The sequence below is a fragment of the Epinephelus fuscoguttatus genome, linkage group LG7, assembly GCF_011397635.1.
Source record: "Epinephelus fuscoguttatus linkage group LG7, E.fuscoguttatus.final_Chr_v1".
Taxonomy (NCBI): domain Eukaryota; kingdom Metazoa; phylum Chordata; class Actinopteri; order Perciformes; family Serranidae; genus Epinephelus; species Epinephelus fuscoguttatus.
The window spans coordinates 5,227,892-5,251,618 of record NC_064758.1 but is presented as its reverse complement, the minus strand read 5'-3'; the positions used below and the strand labels follow the sequence as shown (position 1 = coordinate 5,251,618).

Here is a 23,727-nt window from a genome sequence, read left to right as displayed (position 1 = left end):
ACTTTTCTGCCAACCTATGGATACGCTCCATTTGTACATTTCATATGTGTCATAGCAATGTTTCTAGTTCTAATTCAAATTATATGTGGGTGAACTGAGTTTCTCATCAGGGGGTGGAGGGTGTGGATGGTGTGACACCAGCAGCAGACAGCAGCAGCACTCTACTTGAGACCAACATCAGTGACTGTTTTTTTTTTAACGAGATGTTGTAATATTTCTTGCTTAGGTTATTTAGGCCAAAACATGATTTTTTTCTCAGCCTATCAGGTATTTTTTGTGCGTACAGTAGGATTTCATTCATTCAAAGTCTCTCAGTGTGGAGTTGTATGTAATTATAGTGTCTTATTCTAATAGCAATTTATGTTTTGTTGTGGGTGGGGGTGAATATTAAGTTTTGTTTTGTCTTTTTTCATACTTCTACCGGTAGGCCCAAAGTGGACTTATTTCCAACTCTGCACATAATGACTTTAAAGGAGCCATATTATACTAATTTTCAGTTTCAGTTTGTATTTTGCGTTTCTACTAAAACATAATTTAATGTTCAAAACACATAATTTTTGTCATTCTGTTTACCGTAATACACTTTAACTGTCCCTCTGTCTAGCCAGAGGAGAAGAAAGCATTTCTTGTGAGGCGATACAGAGGTAATATGTTAGCATGTAGTTGAGTATGTAATGAAAACACTTCAGTGAAACTTAGGTATTTTTAGTTTTTGAAGTTGGTCAAGTATAGAGCGAGTGCTGTAGCCAGCCGCCGTGAAACAGGCTGCAATGTAGGCTAATCTTCAGGGCAGTAGTGAAACAGTCTACATCCTCTATAAGTGCATGTTTGTTTTTGCCACTGACAGGCCCAATATATTATAAGTGTTTAACAAAGAAAATATGTATTTCTTTACTTTTCGCTTTATCTGGTCTGTTTCTTATTGTCTTCCTGCAACAATTTGTGAGACTTTAGAATGAGACTGCTACTTCAGCGAGACTTACGATACGATAACAAACAGACCAGATCACATGAAAAGTAAAGAAAAACATTTTATTTCTGATATTTACAATAACAATCCTAACCTGACAGTGGCAAAAACAAACGAGAACTGTGTACGTACACTGGTGTGCTATTGGCCTGAAGATTACACTGCAGCTCACAGGTTACAACACGTTCTCACTCCCAACTCATCAAATACCAACGCTTAGTCAGTGGCTGGTTATGTCAAAATATGACACACTAGGTATTCTCCTGCGTCCTCCTGCGTGGACGGTGTTCAGGGGTGGTTCGTCAGTGTACACTTGTTACATGCATTGTCTCTTTTCAAAACAAACTACTGTTTTCGCAAGCAATGTACAGTTTCTGCTTGTTAAATGCATAGTCTTTTTCACAATAAACTTAAAACATCAGTAACAACAACTTTTTTTTAAGTTTACTTCCTTAACTACTTTACTTTTGGGCAACAAAAGCACATGAGTAGGTTTAGAAACATTTAAGAAAAGCACACACATCCGATGATCCGACGATAAAAAAACGAGATGCTGGACAAAAGATCATCCAAGATGCTCTTATAAATATTTAATTAAAGTACCTCCAGTAATTATTCAATTAAATGCTTATGGGAGCATAGTCAAGTGTATGTGATGTACATACGTCATGTGACATACATTATATGAGTAGCAAAGGATGCTACACAAATGAATGTAGTTCATCATCATTAAAACACAGTGAATGACGTTTGTTTTGTGTGTTGTTCGCATTAGTCACTTAGACACAAAAACATTGGAAAATAGAGTCAAGGCTGAAAAATGCATAACTTTCCCTTTAAGACAATGTATAAAACTAATCAAAGTAACAGTGTAGTGATCACTGTGGCAGCTGTCCTTATGTGCTTTCCTGCTTACACATAAGTTACATCAGACCGGTGACATTTACCGTAAAGCGGTAGTGAAATAGACTTTATCCTGTACCATGTCAACATAACTGAAGGGGGAATTTCTGATCTTATTAACTTGCTCACATAATGTTATTTGAACAACTGCTCAGTATCTAAAGTGTCATCAGCTACTGTGAGCACCGTGTAACTGATAAATGTGTTGTGTTAGCTACAGTCACTATTCACCTGTTTCACTGACAGGATGTTAAATGGACCTGATTTTCCACCCTTCTACATGCATAAAATCAGAAAAGTTCTTCATGTCACCAGTTAAAACTGTAATATAATAAGCCTTTGTGAAGGACCAGGATATATTCCTCTAGCAGCACAGGGCACTTACTATTAAAAATGAATGACTAAATGACTTAATGAAATTCACAGTCAGTGCATTTTACACAATATATCATCTGCAAAGGAATAGTTTGACATTTTGGGAAATACACTTATTTGCCTTCTTTTGAGAGTGAAGTGAAAATGAATATTAAAATAAATCTCATGTCTGTGGGTTAAGTACAGATCTGGAGTTCAGATGTGGTTAGCCTAGCTTAGCATAAAGACTGACTTTGTCAAAAGTTTAGTCTACCAACACCTCTAAAGGATCTGTATCAAGTTTGTTTAATCATTATTAAAATAATCATTTGAGGTTTGAGAGGAACCATGTGCTGGAACAATTTCTTGACAAACAACAGTCAGCCACAGCAAAGCTTCCTGAAGTCTTATCGTCACGGGTTATCAGGTTTTGTTCCTGTACCAGAGGCTGAAACCAAAACCTGAACTCAATGATCATAGCTGAGTTTGTGCTTAATAACAAACTGATGTAACCATCATACACACTACTGCATAACGTCATAAAGAAAATGAATAGGACTTGTTAAAAAGTAGTATAGGCAGTCCCGTGCACAGGCATTTTTAAGGGCAGGTGCATAAGTAAAAAAGGAACAACTCTCTCATAATAAAAAATAAAGTTATATACAGTAACATGTTTTTTTTACTTACATATTTGCTTTAATCCCCATACAGTGATGCAGACAATGTTTAAACATTGCGAGAGACACATATTAAGCAGGGGGGTCTGGGGGTCCTATCCCAGGACATTCTGAGCCTCAAACACTTTATTTCCTGCATTCTGGTGATTTTTTTCTGCATCAGTGTATGGTGGAAATGTATTTATTTTTGTATAGGAAAACAAAATCCAGGTGACAAATCAAAATGAAAATATAATAGAAGCAGTAAGACTCTCAGGCATTCTGTACTGCTTTCAAATATTTATTCTCCTGTAGACGAAATTGTCTTATTTCATGTTTTCTGCTCAACACGTGTATAAATGAGGGACCGTGTTCCACAAGTTTAAATGGTTCTGGATGTACAGAGTAGAAGCTGCTTTGACACACCCACACACTGAGGATGATTTCTACCTCAAAGTTCTTCAATATGAAGTAAATGGAGTGCTGAAGAGAAAAAAAAGTCGTCTGGGGTGTTAGTTTGATTCATTTACATCAAATTCAGCTATTTTTTCTCTTCAGGAATTAAATACAAGTCTTATTTTATGTTTTCTCTTGTTGTTACTTTAAGTATTTTGGTTTTTAAAGATATGTGGAAGTAGGAAAACAAATTGCCATCTGTCTCCACTCGCACCAGGTAGTAGTTAAAACCGTAATCAGCACTGGAGGGAGATGGAGAGATTTTATACCAGACAAGCCTACTTGTTGTTCAGATTAATAGTGGGTTATTACCTAAATTAGACTGGCTGTATTGAGATGTTTTGATAGAAGTTTAATCAGTGTCTAACAACATTATTGTCACCTGGCTGTCCATGAGAGCAGATCAGGAAGATGTGATGTTGCTCTGCAGGGCACATGAAAGTTTGTTTACTGTGGTGACTGTATGACTGTGACAGGGGAAGTTAATTAGGGAGGGGCAGGGGCTCTTGCGGTCTGGCAGAATGAAAACCCAAATGCAGTTGTAAGGCATTACAACACGCTTTTTTTTTTAAAGATTATTTTTTTGGGCTGCAAGGGGCAAGGGGCATGAGGCTGCAAGCCAGAATTGAGCCTGGGCCGCTGCAGCAAGGACGGAGCCTCTGTACATGGGCTCTGACCACTAAGCCACCGACACACTTTTAATGGAAATTTGATGCCATGGGCCAAATTTGAAAACTAAGGGGACTTATCTAGGCAGAGGGCAAAAGGGCAGGTGGTTGAGCACCATCTGAGGTTTATCTATGTTCATGCCTGGTAATAGTTATGTATGTATGAAGCAAATCAATGTCATGACTGAATGTAAATGAATGTTAATGTGTACATTCTTTATACACTAATGGAATCTGATCCAGAAAACTAAAACTAACTAAAAAGAAAACTAACCACTGGCTGTTATGGTTTTTAAAACATATTTTTAAATCGTGACTGAGGTGTTGCTTTGCACTGCCCTCCCCCATGTCTCCAGATGGTCTGACAGTCAGTTTCCGTCTTCTTTTCTCTCTTGGAATATCTGGTAAGGAGCTTTGACTTAATGTAGGCAACACTTTTTGCTTGGTTTTTCCTTCACTGCTTGTGCTTACTATCCGGTTTATTCAAAACAAACAAGAAACATAAAACTCATCACTTCCTGTGCCAGAAGATTTTTCCCAAGAAATCAATGATTGACTAAAAGCCAAATGTTTAAGCTTTTAGAAATTAAAATTATGGAAATTCCACTCAAAGCAGAAACCAGACAGTGTTTTACAACTGTAACAAACTGATATTAGAAATCCTTTCCTTTATGTTGTGCTCCACTAACCCTGCCTTGATGCATTCCACTTGTACACTGGTGGTTTATATTGCTGGGGAGTTTTCCCATAGGGCATCATCATGTCCTGTCATTTTGGTCGGCTATAAATAGTGGCCGTGTCTTCCCATGCAGAACCGATAATGCTCATATACAGTTCATGTACTCTAAGCTTCCAGCTGAGTATTCAAACAAGGGCAAGTAACACAACTAACCATAAAAGCTGCAGCTACAAACCAAAGACACAACAGTGGCTTAGTGGTAGTAAAGGAATGGTATTAGTAAACTGGTATTAGCACCAGTCAGTGGTTATACACTGACTTCAGTTAAAGGTCAGAGCAGAGCAATAGAACTATTAAAGCCACAGACAGATTGGACAGTGTGAGCCTGTAGGTCTAATAGTCTCAGACCAACGTTCTGTTAAAGGGATAGTTCATATTTTTGAAGTGGGGTTGTACTTATCCATAGCCAGTGTATTTCATATAGCAGATATCAACTAAGCCACCAGAGAAAGCCCCACCCAATCAATATCAGTCAGGTGTATGCTGTATTGAGAGTATTTCCACCACTTTACCCTCCTGTCAGACAGCCTGCCCCGACGATGAAGCTGTAAACAACTTCAGTTTCTTATCTATGCTCTCAGCAAAACCACCAGACTCGATTGACAAAAACAATAATTTTTGCTTGCTTAACGAGGGATTGCTGGTCCACCTCTGCGTCAATCAGTTAGTTAGTTTGTGTCATTGTGTGACTTTGGTGATTCTGAACTAACTCTTTCAAACACCAAAGTCACACAGTAAAGTGGAATTGTAACTACATGTCATGCTGACGCAGACCTCCTGTCTATTTTGGTAAGCTGAAACCACCTCAGTGGAAACAAAGCTTTTATTTACTTTTTCTTCTCCCCAGATAAGAAACAATTAATTGTGAAGATAGTAAAGCCCCCACAAAATAGCATTTTAATTCTTGTATGTGATTTATCCTGGCTTCATACAATGAGCAGAGGGAATCTCCACTAGCTGCTATGCTAGTTTATACAATGTAAAATGCCATAGGCTTGTGCCAATAACATTAGCATGTTGTATTTGGGGGTGAAATGTGTCCAGCAAATGACAGCTGTTTTGTGAATCCTGCAAGTTACACTGATGCCGATTTTTGTACTTGTGTTTGAAATTGTCACTAGTAAGCATGTGTAATGTGTGTTTTGAATCAACTAAACTTCACAGCACTTCACTTCACTTCACACTGCCGACGAGCGTTTTGGAAGTGTAGCTGCAGAGTGACAGACACACTACTACACAAGTATGACTGCTTACAACGGCATAGGCTACGTACTGCAGTGTAGGCTCTGCATAGCACTGATGCACAAGTGTAAATCCATCTTAACACAAACAAAATAACTGATCGATACAGCCATAGACTAGCAGCCCCTGTGTACAGCAATGTTAAATCACTGTTTTTCTCAAGGCAAGGCAGTTTTATTTGTACAGCACATTTCATACACCAGGGCAATTCAAAGTGCTTTACAGAGCAATAAGATATGAAACATTAACTCAAACATTCAGTTGAGTCTGGCTTTTGAGAGAGACCAGTATGCCAGCTTCATTTTACCACTGAAAACCACTGCAAGGTAAAGCAGTGAAAATATTCTAAATTTAACTGATACTGATTTTTTAGGTGGGACTTTGTTTAGGTCACTAAAATTGTTTTGTTGCTGACCCCTTCACAGTAAAAGATTTAGCTTTCATGTCAGAGTCCAGGCTACTTCTCCAAACTGAGGGCGTGCTGACTCACATCTACTGTTTGTAATAAGCTGATTATAAGTACCCAGGAGCCCAGAAAAACAGGCCTCACTAATATTTAGTAGGCTTTGCTATGTAGTTGTGTTGTTGTGGCCTTATGTAATATTTCAAAATAATACTAGTAATAGAATAAGTAAAAAATAGTAAAAGATAAACATTTTAATTTTTTTCCTCTGCCATTTGTGGCGCCCCCTAAAACGGCGCCTTTACCATTCACCTACATTGCCTATGCCACAGTCCAACACTGCCTATGAAGTTATTGAAAACAGCTATCTGTCAATATTGTTGGGAAGTCACCTAAGATGTATGTTTGGTTTTTCTGTCTTATTTTAACGTTGCTTTCCAGTGATTCAAATATGATTGCAGAATGCAGATCTGCTGTTTACCCAGCTTAGCCTTTTGCTAATTATTAGACTGTCAATTTAAATAATCTAATAGTTACTTTGAGAACCCCTAGGGACAGCAACTACTGCTAGCTGTTGCTGACATGACTAATATGAAATCCCTTTGCTTCATTTGTTTGTCAGTTAGCAATTAGGCAAGCATCTGGAGATCCTTAAATTAACTAATCTCCAATAAGAGGACAATAATAGTAGTTAGATAACTTTGCCTGTGCTGCTCCTAATTTTTCTCTTTTTTTGAATTGGCAGGCTGTAATAAGCAAAAGGCTATCACTTAAAAATAGATCTGCATCTCCGATGATATGTGAATCATGTGATCACAATGTTAAAATATGCCAAACACAAACAAACAAAACCCCTAACATTTTTGGGGATTTTCCAACACCAATGACAAATATCTGACTTCAACAACTTCATAAGCCAACAGCCATGGCAACAGCCACAGGCTTTAAAAATAATGGACATAGCTACTGTTTTGAAGCCTCGAGTTTGGCATTTTGACTGTTGCCATCTTAGATTTTTGGAACCAGAAGTGAACATATTTGGGAGACGGAGTGGATGGAGCTAGGGGTGCATCTGACTCATAGACTTTGGTGACACCTCACAGACAGCCTGTCACTCAAACCGGTCACTGTATTAATTATGTGTAACTTTAAGCCTTAATAAAAATCAAAATGGGTACGATTTATAAAGATTCTCATCTGTCATTAATGTCAAAATCAGCTATAGAGACCAAAACTGTTTTTCTACCAGCTGTAAATATGTTTATTTCTACTATAAAGTTGGACACTTTAATATGGGGACTGACTCACTTCTGGAGCCAGCTTCAAGTGGCCATAAGAGTTACTGCAGGTTCTAACTCTTCTGTGTTGGCTTTTTCAGCTGTAGAGGCCATAGACATAAAGGCTGCCACTTGGCAACAATAAGTGTGTCCCAGCCTTGTGCCTCACTTTTAAGAGTCCTCTAGAAACAGTTTACATTGTGTTGTGAGCTTCTTGCAATGCTTTTTCTCAGTGCTACACATGTGTTGTCAAATTGATGTTTTTGTGAATCCTCAAGTTGTTGGATGTTTTCCAATTACTGCACATGTTGTCAAATTGGTATAAATGTGTCTTCATTTGCTTGTGTTGCATCTATTTGCAGCGCACTGAGCTCTCAGGACCATTGTAATACCGCAACAATAATGACTTCTATAAGTTGCGATGTAATGAAAAACATTAGAATTTATCCTCTGTTCACCATGAACATTCACAGCAAATATCTTGACAATCTAGATATTAAATATATTGTGTATGATGCTGAAGATGTCAAAATGAAAATGGTTTATGATCTGGGGATCAAAAATGGTCATTTAAAATTTCTTGGAAACCCGACCGTTAGTTCAGATATGTTGGATCCAGAGTTGAAATTCTGACCCAACAGTAGCACTGGATGAAAGCTCAAGAGGGTCACCAAAACCATTAGGAATTATCTTTGAATATTCAAATAAATGTGCATGGCCAGTAGCTGCTGAGATACTGACAGACTAAGAAACGTATTTATTTTGCTAGCAAGGCAGAAAATTATTCTAGTCTTTCTTTCTTTCTGGACCACTGATTACTTGTTAGTTTTTTACTTCATTTAAATGTGTCTTTATTCCCCTTTCTCTCAGAATTCGGAGCAGCAACTGCCTCATAATGCAAGAAGGAGTTTCAGCTTCTCATCTCTCCGTATCAAAAGTAGGTGTCTTGATTTAACTACAAAATATACCTGCATATCAATCAGCCATTTCATCAGTGGTAAATCATTATTATGATGATGTGAATTTCCACAGAAAGGCACAACAGCAATGAAGAAGGTGGATTTAAAGGGCGGAGAGGGCTGCTGTCATTTTCATCAGTACGAGAGACATCGAGAAAAGGTAAACAATATACTTTCATAACCCCCTGTCAGTCAGCTACTGATTGATTTAAACCTACTGAGATGATAACAATAATCACTGACATTATTATACCATATTATGACAAATCAGTTGATGCCCTCACAGTATGAAGCACACCAACTGGTCAAAGCTTTTAATGCGAACCTTTTTCAGATGAAGATGGTGCTGCACAGCTATTCTGTACCCAGGAGCAGGTGAAGGAGACGGGTATGTATGAAGGTAACATGAGCATTAAGTGCACATGGCAAAGCATGGCATAATGGAGCATAGCATTCCCATTCATTAGCTGATTAGCTGTTTAATTTGGGCTTTACAGTCACTAGCTCATACATTAGCTGCTTGGCAACCAGAGTAATGATCAATCATAGTCATATACATGTGGATTGCGGCTATTATAAATTAAAACTTACAAAACAGCTTATGTGGTAAAAACCAAAAAATTACATTTATGTATTACTAATTTACACAGGCAATCAGAAAAATGTGTATGGAAACGTTTACTGACAACATGTTTCATCACCCATCAACACTTCCCCCTGGTGGAAAAGTGGCACTCTGATCAATTCCACCATGAAATATCAAAGAGGCACTCCATGTCATGGTCAATTTACTACAGTAGGCATAGGCATATAAGAAGCACTACTTGGCCTGTGAAACCAGCTGTATAACATTTTCTGTGGCTCTGGATGAGCTCTCTAAAGTCACTTACATAGTATTTGGTACATAAAGGCCTGTTTTGAGTTACATTATCGGAAGTGTAAGAGCTGGAGCTTGAGCCATACTAAGGAATAAATGTCAGACTTTAAAAAAACAAAAACACAGAGGTCCGGGCTAAGCCCCTCCTTAAAGACTATTCTACACACTTCAGGTGAACTGTATTTCATAGTTGTGGGTATTTCTGTAATTACACAGTGACAGCACTTGTAAATAGCATTTTGCAGAAATTTTAACCTGCCCTAACAGTATGTCAAAGTGGCAGAAAAGTCAGTAAAGTAAGTTTGTTCCAGTTCTATCTAGCAGGTTCCTATGAAAGTAAAAGCTGTTCTGGCCTGCATTTACTCAAGAAGTTTGAGTCACTGCTTGCTGGCAGTGGCTTCAGGGCTACAGCTGGAGGGACTTAAAGAACTACATCACTTTTTGTCTTTGTTGTTGTTGGCTTGTTACGGTTCTATGATATCTTATAGGTGTTTTAACTCAGTGTGTGAAGGACTTTACAGACGATAACGCTTGAACTGGTAGAACAGAGGTCAACAGTAGGAAATACATCAGACTATAAACATTTTTTTCGCACATGCCTTGAACGCAACACAAGACCGGACCGCTTGGGCACGCTCCCAGCAGAGCTGTTTGAGCCCGTGAAGCACGCGGACCGGTGGTGAGCACGAGCCAGGATGCTGAGTATGTGCAGGAATGGAGACGATAAAGTGCCGCTGTTGTTTTACTGAGTTTGCTGACAAAAACAGCTGAGAGGACGACAGTTTGTGTGTGGGTCAAATAGCAATGAGTGAGACGGTAACGAGGAGGAGGAGAGGGCCCGGACTGACCAACTTCAAGAACAGATGGAGTGAGTAACATTACAGCTGACACGCTATCATTTATCTGACTGACGTACTCTACGTAGATTGGACCCATTACGTTATATCAACAGTTAAGCCCACGGAAGAACATTTACCAAAAATACTGAGGTTAATGTTGAACATTTGTTTATCACCTAACGTCAACACGTAGGCTACTGTAGCACACCTGTCGGAACATGCGATGTTTACATGTCTCGAGCAAAGTTGTATGTCCGTGTTTCAAATTGTCAACCACTCTATGTTAAGAAAAGATAGACTTCTACCTTAGTTTACAGTGCAAGTTAACTGCACTGTTTGTCTTGTAGTTGAATACTGCGGACAAAAAAACTAACTCAGAGTGCAGCATGGTGAAATATAAGTACGCCGAACTGAAACATGGACCGCAATGATAGATTTTGTTGTGATGTGAGTTCAGCAGACCAACCTAAAATTACAACAACATTAAATTCACTTATATCTAAATGCAGTTTGGTGTGATTTGGCGGCAGGCGGGTATAGGAAATTTAACTGTTTTATTCGGGAACCCCATTACAACAACTATGTGATTCACCGTGTCAATCCTTAAGGCAGAATTTTGTCCGTGGCATACTTAAGCATGTTGCCTAATTTGACACCTTACAGCTTGATATCACATTTCATCAACTCTTAGCTAGCCTCTTTAAAGTTTTAAATATGGGAATCTGGGTTACTTTCAAGCCACAGAGGCAGAAATAACAGAATGTCTTTTGAGTTGCAGTCAGTCTGAAACACAGGTGTTATCACTAATACTAAACCACCTTTCATATTTGAAGTCAAACACCTTTTCACCTTCAGCAAACCTCATGTGAGGCTCTTCATGGCTAGCTACATATTAAGCCAGGAATGTGGCTGTTGACACAAAAAAGAGATCACTGATGAAACAGAATTTAGGAGCTAAAAACTGCAATATTTTGGATAGCATTGGATTAACAGACAGGTATGTGAACATGTTTTATTTGAAAGCTACAGGTTGTAGTTTTTGTAAATAAAAAAAGAACAAATGAGCAGGTTTAGTGCAGTTTTAGTTTGGCTTTGGTGACTGCGCCATTCCTTTTCTTAAAGAATTGACAGCATGGTGTTGTAACATGTCCAGGAGCCTTGGGGCGTGAGGTTGTTAAACGACTGTTATTTACACCCACATCATAGGTGAGCAGCAGGAGCAGAACTAGGTAGTAGCATGCAGGCTTAAGAAAGGTTTGCTCTCAAGTAATTGTTGATGTAAAGAGTAAAGAATGACAGAACAACCAAATATAGTTTTTGCTGGATATTTGTTTTTTCTTGGCAGCTGATTGAGTGCAAAGTACCTGTAAGGTGTTGGCTGGGGAAACACTGCCATTGCTATTGACACAGTGCAAACACTGTGTTCCTGACAACAGAGGTTGTGTAAGGCGGACTTTAGGCCTCGGTTAAGGTTGTTGTCAGGACCCAGAGAGGTGCACCAAACTGAAAGTGAATGTCTTTTTTTGTCTACTCCAGTTGTACAGTAGGCCATCTCGGATACATTCAGTTAGACATTCAGTCAAAGTTATGTACTGCATATGCTCTTACAGCTTTTTAACATAACATAACCAACTTAGACATACATGTATGTCTAAGTTGGTGATAAATGTGAGATCATTTCTGACAGCAAACCAGACATTGCAGTCACAACCACACACCAACAAGAATGCAGTTTGTGGTAAAGTGTTACCAGTTTTGTCTTAAAGTGATTCACTTGGGATTAGATCGTTTTTTGTGTGGCAACCTCTCTTTACTCCTTACCAACAGAGTTTAACACAATAAGCAGGATCTATTACCATCTTTTTCCATAAAGAACACAGGTTCAACCCATATTTGCTCTCACTGGGCTGATCTGCGTGGGTCCCTTTTACAATAAACTGGTTGAACTGCAGTATCTTGTGTCAAGACAAATATGGGCGTTGGGTTCTTTGCAGACTTGCCCATATAACTTTACACCAATCAGCCACAAGGTTAAAACTACTGACTGATGAAGTGAATTACTGATTTTGTCGTTGCTACTGGGAAATCTTTGGGTCCTGACATTCATGTGGATGCCAGCTGACATGCTCCACCCACCCAAAAACGCAGTACATTTACATGACATTAGAGAAAATCAATTTATTGTGTTAGTCTGACTAAAACCAGACTTTGAAAATACATGCAAAAGTGGTAGTCCGACTGATTTTGTACTGAATCGATTTTCTCAAAGTCGGACTAACACACCCAGATAATGTGATTGGAAGTCGAATTACTTCTGTATGTAGTGTATAGTCAATCAGACGCTCTACAAAAACGGCTCAAGAATGGCCGAGGAACATGACAAAGAGCTCAAGGTGTCAACTGGTCCTCCACATTCCACAGATCCCAATCTCATTGAGCATCTGTAGGACTCAGAGGGTCCGCCGCCAATGCCTCAGTGCCAGACACCACAGGACCCCCCAGAGGTCCTGTGTCCATGCCTTGACGGGTTAGAGCCAAGTCTTATCCAAGGACCATGAATCGGGGATAGCTCTGGGGTACCGGCCAGGTCAACACCTTGAGTTCTTTGTCATTTTCTTCGAACCATTCCTGAGCAGTTTTAATGGTGTGGCATGGTGCATTGTCCTGCTTGGAAAGCCACTACTATCAAGGAGTGCTGTTTTCATGAGGTGGTATACTTGGTCTCCAACAGTGTTTGGGTGGATGGAGCACATCAAGTGGCATCCACATCAGTGCCAGAACCCAAAGTTTCCCAGCAGAACATTGCATTGTAACAAGATGGTCAATGTTATTCACTTCACCCGCCAGTGATGTCAGTGTTTTGTCTGATAAATGTGTAGTTATAGATCATTTCTGCTTTATATGCCCAGGTTTTGAGTTATCTACCTGTAAAAATTGTGCCTCCACCCCAGTACAACAATATTTATTGGAATGGGGAATATTTATGTTTGTTTGTGCCCCTCAGAGCTTTGAAAATTATATTTTGGGAGACATGCACGGTGAGTCTCAGAGGGTTAACACTTTTTTAATTGTGCCAGTTTCTAGGAAAGTATCTTGCTCTAATCTTTCTTTTTCTTTTTCTTTGTCTTTGTCTTCTGATAAGATGAGTTGTAAAATTTGCTCCTTGTTTGCGGTTAATTTTTATCCACTTGACATATTTCCTGGTTTGTGATACCAAAATCTGGGAAGTCAGAGTTTGGAAATGGACTCTGTAAGTGCCTGAGTGAGGTATACAGAGTTATAGTTAAAAATCAAAGCAAATATCCTAATGCCTGATGCAGTATTTACCAGCTTTTTCCTAATGCTGTTTATTTACCGTGTGAAAGATAAGGTGGAAAGAATTTTTCCTGTAGGAAGCTGTTTTTTCCCCACATAACCTGAATGCAGCACAAGCATAAAAAATTCTTTCCTCAGAGTCTGAAGTAAACAAATGATTCAGCACTGTTGGTGCGGCAGTATACACAGAAGATTAATAGGGAAGACCTGTGTTGCAAAACCTTTGTTGTTATATGGATACGGTTGCTCTAGTATATTGTAATTGTCAATTCAAATAGATGTAACTGCACTTGTTCTTTACACCTAGCAGCTCCGGGAGTTTTCATCTACTAATAAATATAATTTGCTCCAAAACAACCAGAGCTACAGCATAAGTGATAGTAGCAGAGCCACACTCGCAGTGATGTTTCCTTTTTTTAGGGAGTTGTCGCCCATCACTGTATAACTGCAGCATACTTTTGTTTCTGCTTTTGTGTTGGCGGTGGTGTTGTGGTGGATGCTCGGTCAAAGTATTGGGTGTCAGGCACAGGGTTGTTTCAGAAAGCAGGATTAATATTGTAACACAAACTTACTTCTGTAAATCAACACAAATTATTTTGGCATGTGGGCAATTTCTCAGTGTCAAGCATCTGCATAGTATTTCAGACCATATATGTGCTTCCAAATGCCCTGCAAACATTTGCTTTAGGCTATGTAACTACTCAGCTTAAAGGGATAGTTCGACATTTTGGCAAATTCGCCTATTGCCGTAATCCCTATAGTCATATGAGTAGGTACATTACCTTTAATTGTCAGTGTGTGCTGTTCTGAGATCGGTGGGACGAAATAATAATGTAATGTTACGAGACAGAGTTGTTTTGAAGCCAAATGCAGAGCCGGAACTACATTCCAGACATACAGTACTTGCTGGGCCGAGTGATTTCAAACAGCGTATGTTTAGTGCAGTTACTCCCGTCATCAAAACAACAAGTTTGTTGAGAAGAAGCCAGAATATACAGAGGAAGAGTTACAGGTTTTGGAAGAAGAGAGAGCAAGAAGAGAGGCTGCCGAGCAACCAGGGGCTGAGGGGAGACCCAGAGCCGGTGGTGTAAATGTGGGGCTTACTGGCCACTTTATTAGGTACACCTGTACAATATAAATATAGAGTACACCTCAAAATAATCACCGGAACACGGGGAGAACATGCTAACTCCACACTCATAAATCACCACAACTCCTGAGGGAACAACAACATAAAATGTTCCCTATCAGTCTGTTTATTCCCAACAATGAGAAGTAATGCCAGTCACTTCACTATATGCTCTGGGCAAGCACTTATCCATAACATAACCACAACAACATTTGCATTTTAGCTGAGCCAAATACACAACGATCACTTACCATGTCTGCTCGTTTTGTGATGCCGACAGATGGTATGACAGTATCTTTCCAGAAAAGCGTTTGAACCATTCCTGAGCTTCTGCGCTCCATCTTTTCAGCGTAGTCCTCCGGTAAAAAATGGCAGGAGCACACAAACATTTTCTGGACCGTTTCCACAGGCGTGTTGGGGTCGATGTCCAGCACAAATAGCCATTTTTTCATCCTGTCCGTATTACTGGTTGGAACTACGTGAAACTTTGCTCCATGTCTTCAGCTTGTTACTGCAACCTTTTACAATGCATGTGTAAACCATGATTTACAAAAACACTTGTAAACTTTCCTCAAACCTTCTGCTGTGTCCAGCAGACGATACCACAAATGGCTACAAGCAATAACAACGGCACTGTCTCAGCTGCGCACTGTGTCACTCCGCCCAGTGGTTCACTCAAGACAGTAGTTCCGAGTATTTGCTTCATGTGTCGTAATGTCACTTAATTATACATTATTATTTCATAGCATGGAGAATGTGCAAGCCATGTGTTGTCCACTAGAGCGTTTTGGAGTCATTTGATGGTGTATTTGATTAGTTTTGAGGAAGAGAGGGACCTGTACCGTTCACCTCCATTTCAGTGGGCAGCTCTGTCCCACCGATCTCAGAACAGCACGCACTGACAATTAAAGGTAATGTACCTACTCATATGACTATAGGGATTACGGCAATAGGCGAATTTGCCAAAATGTTGAACTATCCCTTTAAAGCAAATGAATTTGGGCCATGACTACACCTGGTAGTGAAAGTTACAATTTCCTCTCATTTTAAATGTCAACTCAAAGAACCGTTTTTGGTTTTGGTTTTTGCTTGAGTAGTGGTTGCTTCTGTGATCTCAATAGTTTGGTGTAAAGTGGTCCCAAAACTCAGTCAGAGCTGTTTTAAGTCTTTCTCTCGTTCTGCTAAAATCAAACATGTTTATTATTATCCTGTTTTTAATCTTTATTCATGCAAACACTAAAGTATGGAGCTAGAACAGTCTCAAAATGAATAAATGCAGGGCGTTGGTGGCTTAGTGGTAGAGCAGGTGCCCCATGTACAAGGCTGTTGCTGCAGCGGCCCGGGTTCGAATCCAGCCTGTGGCCCCTTGCTGCATGTCATCCCCCCTCTCTCTCCCCCCCTCACACTTACCTGTCCTGTCCATTAAAGGCAAAATGGCCAAAAAAAAAAAAAAAAGAATAAATGCACACAGAAATTAATAAATGCACAAAAAAAGGATTCACAAATGTGTTTGGGGATTTTTATATATATATATATATATATATATATATATATATATATATATATGTGTATATATATATATATATATATATATATATATATATATATATATACATATATATGTGTATATATGTATGACTCAAAACACAAACACATTTTCAATGCACACAAAAATATATTTCATTCCATATATAAGTAAAAGAAAATCCACATATAAAAAATAAGATTTATAAACATATTATGTTCCAAAACGTCTAATTTGATATCCGTTTTAAGACGTCAAATTTGTGCCTCTTAAGAGGACAGAAAATGCCGTGTTAAAACGTCAATTTTTAATGTCTTAAGATGTTGTACTTCTTAAGACTTCAGAAAATGCCCTGTTAACACATCAGTTTAATTGGGTGCTGCCACTTCGTCTGTTTCTGAGGGGGAGACCCTTCTGAGGGCCTAAATACAAGAATCTTTGCAAGAGTTCAAAATTACAGGCACACCACCCTCATAGAAATGGACTGTCCTAAATACTAATCATAAGACATGTCACAGGTATGTAGGCAAAACGTACCCTCTACCAAGAGACCACATGGCCACAACGAAGGCATACGTACAGCCCAACGCAGCCGCTACGTCAAAAGGAGGTGGAGCATGGAAGCCTTACATCAAAAGCGGGTGGGTATGTTGATGCCAACCAATAGCAACAGATCAAACATCTTAAGACGTTAAAAACTGATGTTTTAACATGGCATTTTCTGTCGTCTTAAGAGGTACAAATTTGACGTCTTAAGACAAACGTTGAATTAGACGTTTTGGTCCATTCGGCGTTCCATATGGAGGCTTAGTAACAGAGTAATGTAACACTATATAATTTCAAAAACAGGAGAAATAAATTAGTAATAGTAATTAGATTATAGTTACAAGCCCAGGTTACATTACCATTGCTGCTCCTCTCTGCTCCTCTCACCCACACTTAAATATCCGTTCTGGGATACACAGTGTCGGCCCGCCCCGCCGATGTATTTGTGCATTTGTTCATTTTGTTCTAGCTCCATACTTTACTATTTGCATGAATAAAGACTAAAAACAGGATAATAAAAAACACATTAGATTTTAACGGAGGTCAGGCACCCCCCGTGGGAAGGCACTCATGTGATTGGCTGTAAAGGAATGAGACATCTGACTGGCTGCAGACAATCCTCTCTTAAAAAAATGCATTTGTGAATCGAGTCACGTCAGGGGAATCTCAAAACTCGCACGCACAAATAGAGGTTGACCGATGGTGGATTTTTAAAGGCCGATATAATAACGATAGTTTGGAGTAGGGAAAAAAAACAATAGCTGATTAATCGGCTGATATCCCAATCACTGGGTGGTGCTTTAAGACAAAAAGTTTTTATCTTATCCTCGATTAGATAAAAACTTTTAATCTTAACAGTCTGGTTCTTTATCAATACTAAGTTAAGCTAAGAATTAGGGTTTTTTAAATTAACATTAAAAAATAAATAAATTCAGAACAGGATTAGAAATGATTTATATATTTAAATAAACTAAATATTGTTTCTACAGCAGGGACAGTTAAGTTTACAACAGTCACTATATGCAGTGTTTCCCCTAGGATGTCTGTCTAGCTTACATATGAGGTGTCTCAAGATTTAGGAAAATACAATTTTATTGAACATAATAAAAGTAAAAAGTCACTTGACATGCTTCTGTTTTGTGCAAAAATGAATCAGTTCATCATTGAATCCAAGTGGACATTTGTGCCAAACTTGAAAAAATTACTTTGAGGCATTCTTGAGATATCATTCTCGCAAGGATGGGGCGGCAGGAGCAAAATGATATGCTGCTGTGTTGTGCTATGGCCTATTCAAGTGCTGGAAGTTGTTATTTACGTGACAACGCCTGAACACAACACAGGCTTAGCTCCAACTGAGTGTGCGTACAGTGCTGTGCTGCACTGCTGTGCGAGCAGTGCTGGTTTGTCTCAGCCAGCAGATAAAATTTACAAGAATTTGCCAAACTTTAAGATTTGTGGCACACTAAGATAAACAGACGACACACGGACAGCTTTCATTTTAGCTTGTTGTTAACAAGCTGTTTGCTTACTCAACAAGCACGCTGTGGTCACTGGTCATAAAAAACATGCACAGGGAAATATCGCTATTTATGCTGAAATATGATGCACATTTATGCTTATTGAACAAGTGGTACTTATTACCTCCGATAAGGAGGTTATGTTTTTTGGCTTTTTAACTCGTGAAGGTTAGAATCACGCTTACCGCTTATCTCCAGGTGGACTCCTCACGCCTCCTTTACCCTGCAGCATCTGCACATGCTGCGCCTGCCGTCTCAAGCCTGATTTATGGTCCTGTGGCGTACCTACGATGTACTTACGTCGTTGCCGTGACGCCGTCGTGAACCCTTCGAACTTCTCCGTCACTCCATTTCGTCGCGGTGCAATTCACCGCCAGAGCGGCAGGAGGCTGCGTTCCTTTCCTGAATGGTTATCGTGGTCTCTAGTTGATTCTTTGTTTAGCTTCCGGCTTTTCCGGTCACAGAGAAATGAACGCGGAGCACGGAAAGACGGCTCCGTCCGTATCCGTATCCATATTGAACGTTAAGCATAAATGGGCCTTAATACTGCAACATCTACATTGCAGCAGATGTTTAAAGATGGCGGGGATGGCGCAATCTGGAAATACGGAACCGGAAATGCGTTGCTACCAAGCAAACCAATCACAAACCTCTCAGTCTGTGCTGGGTCTGCGTCGCTGTGACGTGTAGTTACATTTTTGGGGAGGTGCACGTCAGGCTACGCCGAGGGCTACAGCGAGCCTTCTGCGTAGCCACGTACCCTACGACGTAGCGACGTCGTTGATTTAACGCAGGACCATAAATCAGGCTTCACTCTCGTTCTGTCTAGCAGCTCCTCCCCTCAGTGAACAGAGGGAGAGATAGCGGGGGAGGAGAGCAAACAGCTTGTTGCGCTGCAGGGAAAAAATCCTTTGCAACCATCGGCAACTGTCGGAGCCTTTTTTCACTGATAACGATAGTTTGGAAAAGGTCCTACTGGCGACCTCTACACACAAATTCAGGGAAGTTTACAAATTAAAAGCACTTTGTAAATGCAGGTTCAACAGTTCATATGTCAATGTAACAACCTCCAAATATGTATTTGATGAAAATTGCAAATACTTTTACATGCGTACATTTGTGAATTTCAATTGCACATATTTAAAACAAGAAATATTTGTATGTGCATCACAAATACGTTTATAAATCTAACTTTTTATATGTGGATTTTCTTTTACTTATATATGGAATGAAACATATTTTTGTGTGCACTGAAAATGTGTTTGTGTTTTGAGTCATGTATATATATATGAATAAATCCCCAAATACATTTGTGAATCCTTTTTTGTGCATTTATTAATTTCTGTGTGCATTTATTCATTTTGAGACTGTTCTAGCTCCATAGTAAATTACGATAACATTAATATTGTTAACGACCAATTAGGCTTGCAGCGATATATCTGTTTCAAGGTATACCCTGATATAAAAGTTGACAGCTATCGTACCGTGTACATTTGCTCATCTATGATATTGATGAAATATGCAATTAGATGGAGATTCTCGCCTTTAGACACTTTCAAAGGGGAGACGTTTTACACATGCTTACATTAACAAAATAGTTTCAAGTTTCAACTGTAGTAATAAAACATTTGTTCAACCAAAAATTACCCTTATTCTGACTGATAGTAATATAAATTCTGTAAGCTGTACAATTCTGTTATCGAACCATGAAAATCTCATACTGTGGCAACCCTACAACCAATAGGTGTGGTCCATGGATGTATTAAGAGACCTGGATACAGCATTGAACGTGGGTCCCTTTTCATTCCTATGAGAGTTGTTGAGTGGTATATGAAGCCAAAATGGTTCAACTGCCATGTTCTAAAATTACCTGGATGATTCAAGGATTGTCAGCACTACTTCTGCAGTGTGCGGCCGATAGAGCAGGCGCACAAGAAACTTACAGCAGCCGAGCTTGACTGAGTGTGGCCAAGCGTCTTACTTTTGCTGGCCGAATGGCTAACTTCCAGTGAAGTGCTTCATTAACTTTAATGGGGATAAAGTGATTTAATTTTGCAGCTCTCTTAGACTTTCCATATGTAATCAAACCGAATCAAATCCTGATAGTGAAACAAGTCATCTTGTGGGGGTTTTGACATTCAAAAAAATGTATCCACTGATTTACAGATGTCTCTTTCACAATGTAAGTCAATGGGAAGAAGTCTTTTTAGGCTGAAGGCCATTACTTGACAGACCCCAGAAACTGTAGCACCACTGTTTGGCCACAACAAAAATTGGCTTCAAAGCCCGGCTCATTTCTTGGGGCCAGATTTATGTGACTGAAGCTAGAAATCTTTAGCTGAAATGCACGGTTAGCTAGTAGGCTAATAGAAAACATTGCAGTAGCTAACATTAGCTTGCAAGTAGTCTTGTTCAAGATGTAAATTGGCATTTGCTAGGATAGTGAAGGCATGACCCCACCTACTCTGCCTCTGAATGGCTTATCCTGACATTCTTACTCTAGTCAATCCCACTCCTTTGCCTAAACCTAACCAACCCAACCAATGTTGGTGAGAATTCAGACAAAACTGAAGTTATTGTTCTTGGCCCCAAACAACTCAGAGACTCTTTATCTGATGACATAGTTTCTCTAGATGGCATTGCTCTGGCCCCTGCCACTACCGTAAGAAACCTCGGAGTAACATTTGATCAAGATTTGTCTTTTAATTCTCATTTAAAGCAAACCTCACGGACTGCATTTTTTCATCTGCGTAATATTGCGAAAATTAGGCCTATCCTGACCCGAAAAGATGCAGAAAAATTGGTCCACGCTTTTGTTACCTCAAGGCTGGATTATTGTAACTCTCTATTATCAGGTAGCTCTAGTAAGTCCTTAAAAACTCTCCAGCTAATTCAGAATGCAGCAGCACGTGTACTAACAGGAACTAAGAAACGCGATCATATCTCTCCTGTTTTAGCTTCTCTGCACTGGCTCCCTGTAAAATCCAGAATTGAATTTAAAATCCTACTGTTAACTTATAAAGCTCTAAATGGTCAAGCTCCATCATATCTTAGAGAGCTCATAGTGCCATATTATCCCACCAGAACACTGCGCTCTGAGAACGCAGGGTTACTCGTGGTCCCTAAAGTCTCCAAAAGTAGATCAGGAGCCAGAGCCTTTAGCTATCAGGCTCCTCTCCTGTGGAATCATCTTCCTGTTACGGTCCGGGAGGCAGACACCGTCTCCACATTTAAGACTAGACTTAAGACTTTCCTCTTTGATAAAGCTTATAGTTAGGGCTGGCTCAGGCTTGTCCTGTACCAGCCCTTAGTTAGGCTGACTTAGGCCTAGTCTGCCGGAGGACCCCTCTATAATACACCGGGCCCCTTCTCTCTCTCTCTCTCTCTCTCTCGTATCCTATTACTGCATCTAGCTAACCCGGCCATTCTGGATGTCACTAACTCGGCTTCTTCTCCGGAGCCTTTGTGCTCCACTGTCTCTCAGATTAACTCATATCACAGCGGTGCCTGGACAGCGTGATGTGTGTGGTTGTGCTGCTGCCGTGGTCCCGCCAGATGCCTCCTGCTGCTGCTGCCATCATTAGTCATTAGTCATACTTCTTCTGTTATTATACACATATGATTATTGTCACACATGTATACTGCCAGGTATTAATACATACTTTCAACATATTGTACCGCAGTAACCAGAACTATAACTATAATATTATTACTTCCATTAATGTTGTTGTAAGATACTGTCATTACCTGCATATCTCTCTCTCTCTCTCTCTCTCTCTCTCTCTCTCTCTCTCTCTCTCTCTCTCTCTCTCTCTCTCTCTCCCTGTGTCATATGGATTGCTGTTAATTTATCATGTTGATCTGTTCTGTACGACATCTATTGCACGTCTGTCCGTCCTGGAAGAGGGATCCCTCCTCAGTTGCTCTTCCTGAGGTTTCTACCGTTTTTTTTTTTCCCCCGTTAAAGGGGTTTTTTTGGGGAGTTTTTCCTTATCCGCTGTGAGGGTCTTAAGGACAGAGGGATGTCGTATGCTGTAAAGCCCTGTGAGGCAAATTGTGATTTGTGATATTGGGCTTTATAAATAAAATTGAATAAAAATTGAAATTGAATGAGTACTAGCCATTCAGAGGGAGAATACAGTGGGTCATGCCTATACCATCCTAGGAAACATTAAAGTTGTCATTGTCAGAAAACAGTGCCTTTTCAACTTTGAAAACATAAAATATAAATTAAATTAAATAGCTATTTTTAAGTAGCCAGGGATTAATGGCAGTTTAAAGTAACATGAAATTATATTGTGCCATCTTAGGCTGTGGAATTTCATATTTTATGACTGTTTTTCTCCTTAATGTTTTGATAGTTTTGTCAACCCTGTTACTGACAAAAGTATTACTATATCTAATGTCCCTAAAACATATGTAATAGATGGCACATTTATGAGCAGTACTTTAGTCCCTGTTTTTTTTTTTTTTTTAAGATTCTTTTCAGATGTGGATTTTCTTTGGGTTTTTTTTTCAATTTGATATTTTTCATTCAGATTATCAAGTGCACCCTAATTTTGCATGGTGATCACATGTCTATTAAGAAACAGAGGATTTTTTTTTTTTTTTTAAAAGAAGTATTGAAAGAATGGCCCAGTCCAAAATATAATACAGTTTAATTACAATGGCAATAGTTGAAAGTTCATTTTAAAATCCGTCCATCCATTTTCGTAACCGCTTATCGTCTTGGGGGTCGCTGGGGGCTGGAGCCTTTCCCAGCTGACATTGGGCGAGAAGCAGGGTACACCCTGGACAGGTCTCCAGACTATCGCAGGGCTGACACATAGAGACAGACAACCATACACACTCACATTCACACCTACGGACAATTTAGAGTCACCAATTAACCTGCATGTCTTTGGACTGTGGGAGGAAGCCGGAGTACCCAGAGAACACCCACGCTGACACAGGGAGAACATACAAACTCCGCACAGAAGGGCTCCCTCCTGGGCTCGAACCAGGAACTCTCTTACTGTGAGGCAACAGTGCTAACCACCACACCACAGTGCCACTGATTTTAATAGTATTTTTTCAGAGTGTTCTCTGGCACTTGCAGTATTTCCGAACACACCCATTGTCTTTAGATGTGAGAGGGTGTCACTCTTTAGTCTTGTAGAAGTCTTTTTTAAAGTCTTCAGCCATGAGTTTTTTCTTTCTGAAACAAATGAATCCTGGTTTAGTTTGTTAAGGTATGTTTCACGCCACTTTGGTAGAGAGTACAAATGGATGTAAACAGAATATGAAATCAGTATTTTATAAATTATATAGGCAACACTGTTCAGCAAACATGTTTGTAAGGTAAAGAGGCAG

General features: G+C 39.5%; 1 protein-coding gene across 8 annotated transcripts in view; it reads left to right on the top strand.

Moving 5' to 3' along the window:
- The window catches only part of dennd2da (DENN/MADD domain containing 2Da), a 52,048-nt gene that overhangs the window by 5,600 nt on the left and 22,721 nt on the right, over window positions 1-23,727 (top strand). For 4 of the 8 annotated variants that reach the window (XM_049581684.1, XM_049581683.1, XM_049581681.1 and 1 more), the window contains exons 2-4: window positions 8,539-8,605; window positions 8,701-8,787; window positions 8,962-9,015. In XM_049581684.1, the coding sequence (XP_049437641.1) occupies window positions 8,539-8,605; window positions 8,701-8,787; window positions 8,962-9,015 (208 nt within the window). Of the gene's footprint in view, window positions 1-8,538; window positions 8,606-8,700; window positions 8,788-8,961; window positions 9,016-9,867; window positions 10,373-23,727 lie in introns of those variants that run through there. The other 4 variants (XM_049581689.1, XM_049581688.1, XM_049581686.1 and 1 more) reach the window with 2 other exon arrangements.